The 16777-nt window shown below is 28.9% G+C and overlaps 4 protein-coding genes across 4 annotated transcripts; all 4 read right to left on the bottom strand.

Moving 5' to 3' along the window:
- Window positions 1-2100: 2100 nt before the first annotated feature.
- TRIADDRAFT_62514 (uncharacterized protein) lies at window positions 2101-2784 on the bottom strand (the record flags this gene model as incomplete). Its single annotated transcript, XM_002118442.1, has 1 exon — window positions 2101-2784. The coding sequence occupies one exon, from the start codon at window positions 2782-2784 to the stop codon at window positions 2101-2103; it is 684 nt and encodes a 227-aa protein (XP_002118478.1).
- A 1108-nt stretch (window positions 2785-3892) lies between these two features.
- TRIADDRAFT_62513 (uncharacterized protein) lies at window positions 3893-5866 on the bottom strand (the record flags this gene model as incomplete). The annotated part of the gene is made up of 1 exon (XM_002118441.1): window positions 3893-5866. The coding sequence occupies one exon, from the start codon at window positions 5864-5866 to the stop codon at window positions 3893-3895; it is 1974 nt and encodes a 657-aa protein (XP_002118477.1).
- Window positions 5867-9005: 3139 nt separating this feature from the next.
- On the bottom strand, window positions 9006-10516 carry TRIADDRAFT_62511 (uncharacterized protein; the record flags this gene model as incomplete). The annotated part of the gene is made up of 2 exons (XM_002118440.1): window positions 9006-9041; window positions 9209-10516. 2 exons carry the CDS (start codon window positions 10514-10516, stop codon window positions 9006-9008), a joined length of 1344 nt encoding a protein of 447 aa, XP_002118476.1.
- Window positions 10517-10926: 410 nt separating this feature from the next.
- Window positions 10927-11808, bottom strand: TRIADDRAFT_62510 (uncharacterized protein; the record flags this gene model as incomplete). Its single annotated transcript, XM_002118439.1, has 2 exons — window positions 10927-11053; window positions 11174-11808. The coding sequence occupies 2 exons, from the start codon at window positions 11806-11808 to the stop codon at window positions 10927-10929; spliced, it is 762 nt and encodes a 253-aa protein (XP_002118475.1).
- Between the last annotated feature and the right edge of the window lie 4969 nt (window positions 11809-16777).

Genomic DNA, 16777 nt, shown 5'->3' with positions numbered 1-16777 from the left:
ATACAATATTATTAATAAAAATTGATTGAGGTTTTCCATTATATTCTGATAATAAGTCTTCAGCAGTTTTAGATTGTATTTCATCATCTTGAGTAATGTATCTAACTAGAATATTGGTGTCGATAGCAATCATTCATCTATTTTTTATAATTTCATTCATTTCATCACATGATAAAGCTTTAACAGGCTTGGGAAGAAAGCCCTTTAAATCTTTGAGAGATTTATTAACAGGGAGCATGATAATAAAATCTCCTTTATTAAGAAACTCAAACTTGTTACTAGCTTGTAGTTGCATTTTATTTCTAATAGGTGCAGGGATTGTAATTTGGCCCTTTTCATTCATAGTAGAGTATAAAGATTTTTCCATGTAATTAAATAAAGTTATCTTTCATATACATTAATATAATAGCATATAAAAATAATAATAACTATTTTATTTAATATATGTAATACAAAATAATAGATTGTGGATTATAACATATTATGTAATAGCAAAAAATGTAAAAGAAGACACATGTTTAATTATATAGCTTTTTATAAATTCACAATCAGGCTTTTCTTCAAGGTTATAATTCCTAAATAAATGTACAACATAAATATGTAAATTATAAGTAAAAACCTTGACATTATAAGGAATAAATTTCATTTATAAGAACTAGACAACTTTTAAAAATAGATTAATGAAAATTGGTTACGCTCGTGTTTCTACAAAACAACAATGCGAATCATTAGATCAGCAAATATCTTTGTTAAAAAGATCAGGATGCAAAGAAGTTTATTCAGAAATAATAAGTGGAGCTAATTCTAAGAGGAAAGAATTATCAAAGTTATTAAATAAAGTTCAAGAAGGTGATATTCTTGTGATCACTGCAATAGATAGATTAGGGAGAAGTTTAAAGGATTTAATTGAAATAATTAATAATTTGCAAGAAAAAGGAGTAAAATTTCAAAGTTTAAAAGAGCAAATGGATACAAACACTGATACTGGAATGTTAATGTTTAATATGATGGGATCAATAGCAGAATTTGAGAGAAAATTGATAAACAGAAGAATTTACGAGGGAGTGAAAAGAGCTAAGGAACAAGGGAAATATAAAGGGAGAGCTTATGGAGTAGATGAGAACATTAGAAAAGAATACGTAGATATGCTTAATAGTGGTAAATATACATCTGCATATATTGCAAGAATGGCTAAAATTTCACGACAAACATTATATAATTGGAAGGCAAGTTTTGAGTAATAAAGCATTAGAAAAATATAATATTATAAGTCCATATTTAAAGAAAGAGGTTAATTTATCGAAAATTGCTTTGGAGAATAATCTGGACTTTTGACAAAACTCTAACCTATGCCAAAAATGGCATTTTTAAAAAAGAAGTGATTTAGAAAAATTATGCTACTTTTGTGTGTATTTTTTCATATATTTGGTCAGCTTTTTCTAAAATTTTCTTTCTAAAATTCTCCTTAGATTCTTGCTGTGTATTTATTGAGGTTTTTGAAATAATAGGCATCTTTCCAAAACTCGACTTTATTTCTACTTGCACTTTTGTGGGGTCTCTAGACTTGCGCATGATAGGTTGATTTTTCTTTGATGTAAAACTTTTTCTTATACTTCTCTCATCTGGTATGCCTCTTTTTTTAATTTCACCTGTATATACTTGATCAAAAACATCACTAATAGCTGCAGCTCTAAATATATTAGATGGTGATTTGGAGTTTATTCTTTTTTTATTTTCCCAAGCTCTAACATTAATTTCATTTAGCAAATCAGAACTTTTACATAATACGTGATAAGCTATTGCTGTCATCAACATAAAATCTTCATCTTTTTTTGAATCAGATGATTGCATTTTATCCATCAACAGTTTTGATTTGGAAAATTTAAAATAATGCTCAATATCAAATCTATCAGAATATTCTTTAAAGGCGTCCAAAGTTGTTATTTTATCTCGAACTTTACCTGCAACTCCAATCCATAAATCTCTATCATATTTTTTCTCTCCATTTTCCTTAAGACTTCACCCTAATAAATTTATTGGTATTCTGACATCGTACAATCCTTATTCCCTCGGCATATATAACCCTTAAATAATGATAACTTAATCTTTTGAATCGCCCTNCTCAAATTCTTTCTGTGTAGTCTGGATCAGGTAGTAAATCAGGTTTGTTAAGCAAATATTTATTGCCATATTTTTCTTTTCTCCCAGAACTTCTTTTTTATCTTCATATTTTTCATATATTGCCTTATTTACCCTCATTCTTGTGATGACTGCTACATTAGCTCTCTTACTAAGCTTATATATGAATTTATTACATGAATATGCAGAATCTCCAACTATTATAGATATATCGCCTTGAGGCACTTTATCTAATACAGATTCAGCTTGAATCACACTAAAATCATATTTATTCTCACTATGTGGCACTCTATCTATTGTCACTGGAAGCATCCAACCATAATCTTCTTTTAGTGCTATAACACTGTAATTATGCCCTATACTCATTCCTCCAATAGAACCTGAATGAATATAACTTCTATCTTCTGATTTAGCTGAGTGCTTTTTTATATTGCCAGTAATATCTATTGCAAATGTATGTATATTCCCTGTATCCTCTATTGCTGACTCGAACAAAAAACTTTTTATTTTTTCCTTTGCTTCTGCTCTTTTTTCTTCTCTATTTTTTTTATTCTTGCGAGATGTAAAATAACCACCAATAGCACGATATAAGCTACTATATTTTCTTTTAAAAAATCTACTAAGGCTTAATTCAACTACTGTCATTGCTTTTAATGTAAAATTTGTTGCTAAAGCAAAGATTAAATCAATGCATGAATTTTTTTCATAGGGAAAAAAGATTTTCAATATTATTGAAATATTTTTTTAGCTCTTCAATATTTTTGACTTTTTTCATTAAATTATTTTTATTCTTCAGTTATAGTTGCAAATTTATCACAATTTGTCAAAAGTCCAGATAATGTGATAATGTGAATTTAAGAACATTACAAAGATGGGTAAAAAGTTATAAAGTTAATGGATTAGATGGGTTAGCAAGGCAAAAGCGCAAAGATGCAGGTAGTTATAAAACAATTAATAGTAAACTTAAAGATGGGATAGAAGGCTTAGCATTGAATAAGAAAAACATGAGCATAGCCACTATTACTAGGCTAATTAATGAATATTGTGTTAAGCAAAAATTGATAAGGTAGGATATTCTACAATAAGAAGCATCGTTAAAACAATACCAGATGATTTGAAGATTTTAGCAAAAAACGGTGATAAAGTATATGAAGATAAATACGAAATGATAATGCGAAAAACAAGCGAGCACCCCAATCATATATGGCAAACTGATCACAGTATGCTTGATATAGAGGTAATAGATTATGATAATCAAAAGAAGAGACCATGGATAACCATAGTTATAGATGATTTTAGTAGGGCAATAGCAGGGTTTTCCCTTTTTATAGAAGGGCCGTCAGCATTACAAACAGGCTTGGCATTGAGGCAAGCAATATGGTATAAGCAGGATAAAGAATGGGCAATTTGTGGTATACCAGAGATACTTTATACAGATCACGGATCAGATTTTACTTCAAATCATATCAAACAAGCGTGTATAGAATTAAAGATTAACTTAATTCATTCTATTGTTGAAAAACCAAGAGGTAGAGGTAAAATAGAGAGATTTTTTCTTAGTTTGGAACAACAGCTATTATCCATACTCAAAATAAAAAAGAAAACATACAAGTTATCAGAATTGGAAGGAATTATTAAAAATTTTATTGTAAATAATTATAACCATGCAATACATACCCTCTAAAGATAATGTTTTATCTTTGCGCGTTAGTCAAAAATAAAACATTATTGCCCTTCAAGCTATTATCTACTTCTATAGCTCATCACTACTACTAACTGTAGCACTATCAATGCGAAATTCATCAAAAGCATATCCTATTTTATTTGTACTTCCATTAACATAACTATTTTCCGGATAGTACAAATTGCTTTTATACTGAATTACGTTATCAATTCCACTACTTAAATCTCCATCTAAGAAATGGGTTAATCCATGAGTCAAAACAACATTTTCTGCATCTACTATAATTGCAGACTTGGCTCTTATTGTATCTTGATAAAATTCTTTTTCTCCTGCTTGTGAGCCTCTTTCATTTTTATTGGGAAAATAAGAATATATACCTAAACCATTAGCAGTAAATCCTGTAGCACTTTTAGTAATATACAAAGAGGCGCAAGCAGGAGTCTCATCAACCAAATCAGAATAAGGTAAAGAACATTTTGTTATACCTCCTTCTGGCAAGTAATAAGGAATTTCAGACTGATAAAAATTCACTTGCCCATTTTTTCCAAACCAAACAGTTTGGTAATTTAGAAAATGTTCTACAAATAAACCATACATTTTTACATTATTTCCATGTACTATTAATCCGTAAGGAGCTTTAGCTGCATTTGCTAATACATTTATAAACTTCGCATCATGATCAGCTCTCCATAGCCACAAATTTTCTCCAATTGTATAATCTGCATTAACCTTAACACAACTATATGCGGAAGAAGCAATTTGTTCTGGTTTTATATGTGCAATTCTACAATACACATCCTGTAATACAACAGGATTCGTAGATATACCACTTCCCTCTTCTCCTATATTCAAAATTATAGCATCACTATTTGTGTCTAAAGAACTAGCCACTGGCGAATCAAATACTAATCCAGCTATTCTTATACCCTCACTTTCTGTTATCATACACTTCCCAGTATTAGGTGGGCAAACAAATGACGGCAAACCTATACCTAATACTATTTTATTGTTAGGTATATACAGTGTATCATCAAGATCATAAATACCTGGCATAACTATCATACCTACTTTGTTTATTAATTGATTATTAATATTATGAACATCATATGAAGATATTTTTGTTCGATCTTCTTTTTGATTGAGTTGCACCACAATAAAATCACTAATCGGACTAGCCTTATAATCGTATTGTACATGCCATTGATCTCCATCTTTTACTAATTTAGGCTTTTGAAATCGAGTCATTGTAGTATCATCAATCTTTGTAAATGGATATCCAGGCCATCTATTTTGTACATTAACATCACCCGCTCCCGTTATGCTATCTACATTATTATTATTAGACAGTATGTTCCAAGCTCCAGCTATTAATTGATTAGATTGAGAATTTGATATATAAAATTGTTGTTGAGAGCCAAACCCAATGCTTGATGCTTTCATCTTATCAATAAAGCCACCACTAGTATAACCACACCCTATGTCTGTATTCCAATCACACATTAATATGCCCGCACTCCCTTCAATATTGATATCCCTAATTGGCGATGCTTGAGATACAGCAAAACGTAATACCGGATCATTAGCTATGTTCATCTTCAAATCCGATAAACTGCGCCAAAAATTATCAAGTCCACCAGGAGCATAACATCTAGAATTTTGACTCCCATCAGCATTAAAAGCTTTAACACAATTATTTAAGACATTTATACCAGGAGATAATATAACAGAATCACTATTATCACTAACACCAGCTACTTGAGTATAATATCCTAATTTAAAGTAACCATTCATTGTATAGTTACCTTTTGCGATCAGTATTGCGTATCGACTCTCACTCCATTCAGTTGTCTTGCCCATCTGCACCGTTGTTTGAGGCCCTCCAATAGTAGTGCCTAGATTATATAGAGCTTGTCCATCATTTTGCTCTACAAAGTAAGCTCCACTAGAACAACTCTGATCTGTACAATCAACTGCTCTTTTTAATAAACTTTCAAAACCATTAACATGGCAACTATTATCTTGATTTAAATTTGTTATAATCATATTCTTTACTTAATTTTTTATTAACCCTAATTTAAAAGTTATCACACTTTTATTTGTATTACAACTGATTATTTATTTTGTGCAAGTTCATAACATATTTAACTAATGAACAAAGTCATTACGCCTTTTAATATATTCAAAAGTAGTAAGGAGGTCTATAGGAATTATACTTGAAAACGGCAGATTTTAGTTCAACCTTGAAGGCTCCTATAGAATCTGCGAGAAGGTCGTTTCTGGCATAGAATTCTTCTCTAAATATTCTGTTTGAATGCTCAAAGCCACCATTATATTTAGGTTTTTTCAAAACAAACAATGTTATATCTAAATCAGCGCAAGCTTGTTCAAATTCAGCCATAAATTCAGGACCACCATCAACTTGTGTAGAAGAAACTTTAAATGGAGCATTTTTTACAAAGTATAACAGCTATCTTAGCTTTACCATATGTTGGATTTTCTCTTCTTATTTTTTCAATAACCACAATTGTGGACTCAGGTATTTGACTAATTACTGCATTTTCTTGGTCTTTTTGATCTTGTTATGAATCTTTTCAGTCCAAATCTGCGCTCTAATGCGGAGTAGATGCTAAAACTGTTCGTACATATTTCGAAATAATGGAAGATATGTATCTAGGATATAGTTTATACCCGTTTAGAAAAAAGGTTAAGCGCCAGATTATTACTGAAACTCCTAAATTCTACTTATTTGATACAGGCATAGCTAATTATTTAAAGAGATATAAATTTAATGAAATGATTGGGGTGGATACTGGTAAAGCATTTGAGCATTATATATTTTTAGAATTAATAGCCTATAAAAATTTAACTAAAAATTAGATAATATTTCTTATTGGAGAACAAAAGAAGGATATGAAGTAGATTTTTTAATTCAAGATCAAGCATTTGAAGTTAAAATAACCCGAGCTGCATTTAAGAAAAAAGTTGTAAGAGAGAGCAAAAGCCTACTATAAAATAAATAAAAAATATTCATAAATCATCAAGAATGACATATGGGTATCGTAGGGTGCATGTGGAACTCAAAGAAAACATGGAGGATATAAATCATAAAAAAGTAGCCAGGCTGATGAGGGAAAATAATATTTTTTCTAAAAGAAGAATTAAATTTAAAGTTACAACAAAAGCAGCTAAAAAGGCTGTTAATATAGATAATGTATTGAATAGAAACTTTGTTACAAATGCTCCTAATAAGGTATGGGTATCTGATATCACCTACATCAAAACGAAACAAGGATGGGTTTATTTATGCATTATCATAGATCTTTTTTCTAGAAGAATAGTTGGCTGGGAATGTAGTGATAGAATTAATAACGAATTAGTCCTATACACATTTTTAAAGGCCTATTGGCAGAGAAAGCCACAAAAAGGATTGATGTTTCATTCTGATAGAGGTTCACAATATACATCTAATGATCTTAAAAAAGTTTTAAGAAATTTAGAGGTGACACAAAGTCTTTCAAGGAAAGCAAATTGTCTTGATACCGCAGTTGCTGAATCTTGCTTCCATACTATAAAACAGGAGCTTGGCAGAAATTTTACCTCAAGAGATGAGTCAATCATATAGTTTGTGTATTTAATAATTTTTTACAACTAAATCATATCTTGTATCTCCACATAAAATTTCAAATTGGTTTAAAGTCAGAGGCCAATTTTTAATTGGCATGGTCCATTTTTGGAAGCATTTCTAAGTGTCAAATATACAATTTTCTGGATAGATTTATCATCTGGAAAAACACCCTTATTTTTGATAATTTTCCTGATTTGGCGATTTGCCGATTCAATAACATTTGTGGTATAAATGGCTTTTCTAATTTCTTCTGGAAATACAAAAAATGGGATTATCCCAGTCCAATTTCTTTTCCAGATATCTGCAATAACTGGATATTTTTTATCCCACTTTTCCGCAAGACTTTCTAATTCTAATGATGCCTCTTCTTCATTTGTTGCAGTATATATTCTTTTTAAATCTGTCGTTACTTCTTTTAAATCTTTATAAGATACATATTTTACTGAATTCCTAATCATATGAACTATGCATAACTGCACTGTTGTATCTGGAAATATACTATTGGTTGCATCACTAAAACCTTTTAATCCATCTACACACGCTACATATATCTTTTCTACTCCTCTATTTTTTAATTCTGTTACTACCTGCATCCAGAACTTAGCTCCTTCTGTTTTACTTATCCATATTCCTAGTAATTCTTTTTTTCCTTCTATATTTACTCCAATAGCTAAATATACTGCTTTATTTATTATAGTATGATTATCTCTGGCCTTTACATGTATACAATCTAAATATAATATCGGATATACGCTATCTAAATATCTGTTTTGCCATTTATTTACCTCATCTATTACTTCATCCGTAATTGTTGAGATTAATTCTTTTGAGACTTCTGTTTTATATAAATCTTTCATATGTCCTTGTATCTCAGCCATTGTCATACCTCTTGCATATAATGATATGACTTGATCATCAAATCCCTCAAATCTCCTTAATCCCTTCGGTATTAACTGTGGCTCATATTCTCCTTCTCTATCTCTTGGTACATTTATTCTTATTTTGCTTCCCTCATTATCTATGATTGTTTTTTCATAATTACCGTTCTTTCTATTATAACTTTCTTTATCTCCTCGATCATGTTTACTATATCCCAATTCATGATTCATTTCTGCTTCTAATGCTCTTTCTACTAGCTTCTTCTTCATTACTGAGAATATTTCGTCTTTTTTTATGAGATCTTGCGGATCTATTTGTGATATTAACTGATCTATCAGTTTTTCATCTATTTGATTTTTGTATTTTTCTGTCATTTTGTCTCCTTTATTTATGTTATTTTACCCTATACCGGGTTCACTTTTTACACAAATTATATGACAGACTCTCCAATACATACGAATATTTCACATTGTGCATCCAATACGCATTGACTGAAAATTACACCTATCCGGACTGCATACCTATTAGCTGATTCTCCTACACTCGACCAACTATATAATTTAAGTTCTTCTCCTTGTGTTTTATATTTGATACTATAACCATACACTGATTTAACTGCTGTTTCTAAATTTTTTGATTCAAATATTTTATCATATACTTGTAATAAAGTTTTATATCCTAACTCATTTGTTTTAAAACCTGTTTTTTCATAATCTATTATTAAATTATGCCAATACGTTATAAATTCTGAAACTTCTCTAGCACTATACTTTGGTTCTCCATACTCATTAGGTACTGTCAACATAAATGATGCAAGTGCTCCTGATGAACTCTACCTTTTAATAACACTTATTTAATTCTAAAATTTCTATTTCTTTTACCTTTTTATCTAATTCTTCTAATAATTTGTGGCTGTTTTCTTTATTTTCAATTATTTTTTTAATTTTATTTCTTATTTTTTCTCTTACTTCTATTTTTGTAATACTCAAATGTTTTTTCATTACATAACTTTCATACAAATTCTCTTTTATTTCCTTATATTCTTCTCTCTCTAATATATAATTTTTTGGCACTTGTTTTATTATGTTTTTTAATATTCCATATCTATCATCTTCTGTAATACTTGCGCTTTTAACATATTCTATAAATTCTTCTCTTTCTTTTTTATCATTTATTTTTATTTTCATATATTCTGATATCTTTTTATCCATTTTATTAACTACTTCTTCTTTTTTCTCTTCTATATTTTTCGATATATTATTCATATCTAATTCTCTATCCCCTATCCCATATTCATTATTCATGATCTTCTCTAACGTTTCTTCTTTTATTAACCATGAAAATATCGCTCTAAAATTTTTTTTTGTTTCCTTCTCTCCCATCAGAAACTGACTACTATTTACTGCAAGTGCGTACTCTCTCCATTTATCTAAATCTCCTTCAAAATGATTATTTAAAACATCAACTAATGCCTTTTTATTACTTTTTGATATATAAGCTTTAATTGGGTTACGGCTGTAGATAAAAACTTTATTCCACAAATATACCATTTGTTCTACAAGCTTTGTTTCATTAGTTGTTAATTTTGTTTTTTGAGCTGTTCTTTCTTTTAAAACATTAGAAAAATTAATTTCTTCTTCTTTAGAATCTGAGTAGTTATTTTTAAACTTTTTAGAAGAAGTATTTGTATAGTTATTTCTATTGTTACTTATAATGATTGGTTCATTTTGAACTAATCGATTGGTCCATTTATTTTTAACAGTATTATCTTTGATATCTTGGGAAGTTAACATATTATTAAGTAAATTAAAATTTAAGCTATACCATTTAGTTTGATTGTATCTTTTAGCATTTACTTTTTTGGATAATATAATACCCTGTTCTTCTAATGATTTAATTAATCTTTTAATTGTAGAAGTGGAACAATTAAGTTGATTTGCCCATTCATGAGTGGGGTTATATATCCACTTGCCTGATATACCATTGATATTTCTACCACATTTGCTTAACCAATATTTTAATTTATTGATAAAATTAGCTTTCCTTGTTCCGAATACTTTTTCTAATTTAAAGTATGAATATTTAGTTTGTTCTTTTTTATATTCTGAATAGGTAAAAAAATTAATGTAATTTTTACTATTTTCAGAGGCATGATTAATGTGTGGGTCTAATCCCCTTTCTATGGGCATAATATTACTCTCCTTTTTTAAAAAAAGTACAATATACCCTTGCATAATACATCATATTGATGTATACTTAATCTAGCGAATTAAGGCGGAGTATAGTACTTCGCTTTTTTATTTTTTATTTACTATTTCATCTACTCGTCTCTTATTATCTTTAGCTATTTTATCGTATGCGGCATCAACAAACCATTTAGTTCTGGTTATGTGTTCTTTTTTGATATGAAAGTCAATTTTATCCAAAACCTCTATAGGTAAAGAAACTAAGATTCTTTTTTTATTAGATGATATAGTCATATATAGTTTAAATATTATATATAAGAATCATTACACCTTGATATAAAGAAAGTCAAACCTTTTTTCACTTTTGTATATAAATTATACAAATAAATATAATAGTTACACTTTGATATATATTATGGGAATTCTTTTTCTAAGATTTCTATAATTTGGTCTTTGATTTTTATATCATTATGAGCACAATATAACTTTATTTTTTTGTGCAATTCTTCGCTTACAGAAATCGTTATTTTCTTCTGTTTCCTTGATTTATCATCATTTTTAATTTTATTTATTGATCCACTCTCAACCCACTGATCTATCATATCAGTACTTTTAATACTAGGTTTTTGATCTATTATTATCTTTTTTGCCATAAACTACCTGTCATATTTTGTTAAAATTTCTTTAACAAGGCATTTTATTTCAGTTTTTGCTTGGTCGTTTTCAGATTCATGCACACATAAACCTACTGCTGCTGATTCAGCATAAATGATTCTTGAATGTATATGAGTATTAAGAACATCTATGTTATAACTACTTAGTGATTCAGCTACATCTCTACCAATAGCAGTATTTTTTATTTTTCTATTTATTAAAAAAGCTCTCTTAATTTTTCTTATTTCTGAAAGAGGTTCTGCTACTTCTTTAATTTGATCTACAATTTCAGATGCTGCCCATACATCATACGGAGATGTTTGAACAGGAATTAAAATCAGATTGCTTGCTGCTATTGCTGATCTTGCAACATCATAAACTCTAGGTGGTCCATCTATAATGATGTGATCATAAGCTTTAACAAAAGCATTTATTTCCTTATGTATTATGGGTTTATTAATAGCTATAGAATTAAAAATCAAATCAGCTTTTCTTTTAGTTGCCCAGTCTAATGCGCTTCCTTGTGGATCTGCATCAATTAATAAAACTTTATTACCTTCTTCTGATAGAGCTCCTGCGATGTTTATAGACAAAGTAGTTTTACCTACCCCACCTTTTTGATTTAAAAGAGAAATAATCATATTCAGACTTTTTTATTGACCATTATAGTACATATACTTTTAAAAGTAAAGACATTTAACCTTAAAAAGTTCATGCACTTAAAAGGCAAAATGTTTAAAAGTAATCACTTTTATATGATGAATAATTAAAATGATACTTCTCGGAGCTAGATTTGGGGAATTAGACACTAATAGATTAAGTGTAAAGAAGAAAATGCAACCATATAAAAGGTTTAATGTATAAAAGTATGAACAGCTAAAAGATTAAATGTTTAAAAGTGATTATATTTGTATAATGAATAATTAAAATAAACCCGAGCTGCATTTAAGAAATGATGAATAGATTTTTATCAATAGCAGGCTTATCTGATCTAAGTTGATAATTTATTAACCCAGCGAAAAGATGAGAGAAAGCGTTGATAGGCGACCTATGTCTAGAGTGAATTAGGGTTTGCAAGCATTTCATTGAAGAGAAGATGGTTTCTACCAATGACCGCTTTTTAAGCATCAATTTATCCTTAACATGCATCAAACAGTTCTTCATATTTTTCTTAATTTTTGTAATAAGGGAACTATGAACTTTTAGGTTAAAAAGTGGTCTAAGGCTATAGATATGGGAATAAGAGAGATGTAAAGGTTGTATTTAATGATTTCTGTAAAATATATTCAGTAAAAAGACATGCTTTAGGATAATCCAAATTATCTGTACATCCCAATTTACCGATGCTTATATTTTATAACTTTCTGATAAAAGTTTCTTTTACTGAAAGAGGCTAAAAATACTACCTATAGTATGTAAATTTACAATAAAAAACATTCAGTAAATGGTACCTTTTATTGAATGTTAAAAATTTTTCACTTGACAAGTGCTATGATAAAGATCCTAATGTTAATTAGACTCAATGTCCTTTTTACTGAAAGATATAAATATTAAATAAACATTATACAACTTATGCTAAAAAAGCCTAAAAATAAAGATAGAAGAGCGCGTGAATATTTAACAGAAGATGAGATAGAAAAAATAATTACAGCAGCTAAAAATATAGGACGTCATAAAAATCGAGATGCAACAATGATTTTAATGGCTTATAGGCATGGACTCAGAGTAGGAGAATTATTAACTTTAAAATGGCAACAAATAAATTTCAATATAGGTACTATACAGATAAATAGATTAAAGAATGGTATAGATAGTGCACATCCATTATTTGGTCCTGAGTTAAGGGCATTAAGGAAAGTAAAAAGAGAGTATCCAGAAACTCAGTATGTTTTTGTTTCAGAAAGAAAAAGTCCTCTTACTACATCAACATTTAGCAAAATATTAACTAGAGCTGGTGAGAATGCAGGAATAGAATTATCGATTCATCCCCATATGCTAAGACATTCCACTGGTTTTAAATTAGCAAATGCATCGCATGATACACGTAGTATACAACAATATCTTGGGCATAAAAATATAAGGCATACAGTAAGATATACTGAAATTCTACCTACAAAATTTACAAAGTTTTGGAATGATTAATGGCTGATAAAAATTTTTCACAGCAAAGTCTTGTAGAATATGGCACATTAAAGAACACTGATATACAAGCTGTTAATAGATGCAGGAATGATTATAATAAATTAGGATTTGGTTATCAGGTAGCCTTTGTAAAATTATTTAATTACTTTCCTAAAATAGCACCTTTTGAGGTTATAGAAGAAATAGTAACGTTTGTAGGCCTACAAATTAAGGTAGATGCAGATAAAATTGAAAAATATTCTAGAAACAGATTTAAAATCATAGAACATCAACAAGAGATTACAAATTATTTATGTATTAGTAAATTTGATACAGAAAATGAAGTAAAAACTAAAGAATATGTATATAATGAAGCTTTAAGATTAGAAGCAAAAAGCTTACTAAAGAGCAAAACAATATTGTATTTAAAAAAGAATAGAATATTGTCACCAACAGAGATTAGATTATCAAAGATAATATCAGGAGAAAGGCAAAGAGCAAGAAAGGCTATTTTTGACAATGTACAACAAAAATTATCTTTAGAAATTATTGATAATCTAAATTTATTATTAGAAAGCCAAAGCACAATATCTAAATTAGAGTTTTTAAAGAAACCTCCATATCGAGCATCTGTAAACGGAATTCTTAATTTATTAGAGAAATTAGAATATATAAGGAGTACTGGAGCATTATCTATTGATGTAAGTATGATCAATAATAATTATCAAAAAATATTAACAAGAGAAGTTAAGTCATATTCAATTACAAGATTAAGGAGAATAGATCCTTTATACAGGTATGCAGCAATTGTATGCTTCTTACACCAAAGTTACAAAGATAATAATGATTTTTTAGCAGAGTCTTGCATAAAATTACTTTCTTCTAGTTATAAAAGAGCAGATAAAATTATTAAACTAAAAGTAACACAAAACGAAAAAGAAATAAGGAAAGCTCTAGAAAATTATTCAAAAATAAAGGAAGTAGTAAGAGATGAAACTGTACCAGATATTGAATTAAGAACAGTTTTATATAAAAAATTTAAAGCAGAGCTAATTAAAAAAGATAACTTAGAATTATTATTAGCAGGGAAATATAGGCATGCATTTAATTTATTTGTAGAAAAGTATGGATATTTTAGGCAATTTACTCCTAAATTAGTAGAAAGCTTAGAAATAAAATTAGAAGAAGGAAGTAAATCAGATATACTAAAGGCAATAGAGATTTTAAAAAATTTAAACAAAAAGAAAAAACGTCAATTGCCAAAAGATATTCCAACTAAGTTTATATCAAAGGGAATAAAGAAATTTGTAATTACAAATGGAAAAATAGATAGAAGAGCTTGGGAATGCGCATTATTATTTAAAATCAAAGAAGATTTAAAACATAACAATTTAGTTCTAGAAAATGGAAAAAGGTTTAGTTCTTTCGATAGGTTTTTTATGCCTGAATATATCTGGAAAAACTATATGACAGAATTTTTTCATAACAATAAGCTTCCATCAAATGCGAGAAATGCTGAGGCTTTTTTAACTAACTATTTAGGTCAAGCTTATGATACCTATTTTATAGGAGAGAAAGGTAATAAACATGCTAGAATAGTGGATGGTAAGTGGGAGTTAAAACGTGATCCTGGGGAGCAATTAACAAAAAAACAACAAGAATCCTTAACATTTTTAAAAAATTTAATTGAAAGTAATTTGAGAAGCATCAAATTACCTGATTTATTAGTAGAAGTAGATAATAAATTACAATTTACAGAAGCATTTATGCTACCCAATCAAGAAAACTTAAGAATTAAAGAAGATATATGTGGTCTTATATTAACTATAATGGCCCATGGATGTAATATAGGTATTTATACTATGGCTCAATTAGTAAGCGATGTATCATATGATTATATGAAGAGAATTACAGATTGGCAATTAACTGATGAAGCATTAAGAACAGCACTGGCATGGATAGTAAATGCAATATCAAAATTAAATATTACAAAGAATTGGGGAGAAGGTAAGAGGTCTAGTAGTGATAGCCATTTAGTAACCTTTAAAGAGAAAGTTTTACAGCAAGAGTTTAGTGTAAAGCTAGGAGAATTTGCTTTAAAATTTTATACTTTTGTTGCTGACAATTATGCGCCATTTTTAAGTAAGCCAATTCAATGTTATGAAAGTGAGGGAGCTCATGTGTTAGATGGTAAGCTATATAACGAAAGTGATTTGCCTTTGGAAGAACATTTTACAGATACGGCAGCAGCAGGTGCAATAACATTCTCTGCTTTTGCATTTATTGGAAGTAAATTTAATCCAAGAATAAGAGGAATACAAAATCATAATATATTTAAAATAGATAATAATAGAAATTATAAAAGTTTGAGTCCACTATTGACTCATAAAGAAAGTACAATAGATATGACAAGTATAGTCAATCAATGGGATAGAATGGCACATTTTTATGCCTCTATATCTACAGGGCATGTTAGTGCATCTCTTGCAATGAGAAAGCTATTGTCATTTAACTCAAAAAATGAATTTTATAAAGCTAATTTACAATTAGGCCGTATATTTAAAACAGCAAATACATTAAAAAGCATGGTTGACCCAGAAATACGAAAAAAAAGAAATGAAGATTTATTGAAGGGAGAAGAAATGCATCAATTAGCAAGAGATATAAATTATGGTAATCAAGGTAAGATTACAGGACGTGATTTAATAGCACAAAGAAATAGTTGTAACTGTTTAACTTTAATAATGGCCTGTATAATATATTGGCAAGCAAATGAGATGAGTCGAATTTTAAGGGAGAGTGATATCCCAGAATGGGTAGATCTCTCAATGATTAAACATATAAGTCCAATTGGATGGGAAAATGTTGTATTATATGGAGAGTACAATATTAATAAAAGTATGATACTCTAATAATTATTTTACGGAAAGTTAATGTTTGAAAATTATAAAATTAAAAGAAATATTCGCTCTTTCAATAAAATAACCTTTTATCAGAAAGTTATAAAATATGAGTATCGGTATATTGGAGTATGCAGAAAATTTGGATGATCCTAAAACATGTCTTTTTACTGAATGAATTTTACAGAAACCATTAAATACAACCTTTGAACCTCTCTTATTATCATATCTATAGCCTTAGACCACTTTTTAACCTAAAAGTTCATAGTTCCCTTAAAGGGAGAAGCCTTTGCATACGGAGATTTTTATAAAGGAAGTAAAAGAGGTTGGTTTTGGTTTGAGCAACAGGCTAAGCCTGTTTTGAATAAAGAAGAGCGAGAAATAAATAAAAAATCAAATCAAATGCAAACAGCAACAGAAGAACTAAAGCAATTCAGTGAAGATTTGGACGAAGCANAAGCAGCAATGATAATGCGCCCAAGTGTTGATAACACAATAAAGTTTATCAGATATCANAATGAGATGTTTGCCANAGCTGATGTGGTTACAACTAATTGGCAAGATGCACTTCTTGTTGATCCTAGTTTAA

The sequence above is a fragment of the Trichoplax adhaerens genome, genomic scaffold, assembly GCF_000150275.1.
Source record: "Trichoplax adhaerens TRIADscaffold_92 genomic scaffold, whole genome shotgun sequence".
Lineage (NCBI taxonomy): Eukaryota > Metazoa > Placozoa > Uniplacotomia > Trichoplacea > Trichoplacidae > Trichoplax > Trichoplax adhaerens.
This window is presented reverse-complemented; position numbering and strand designations above follow the sequence as displayed.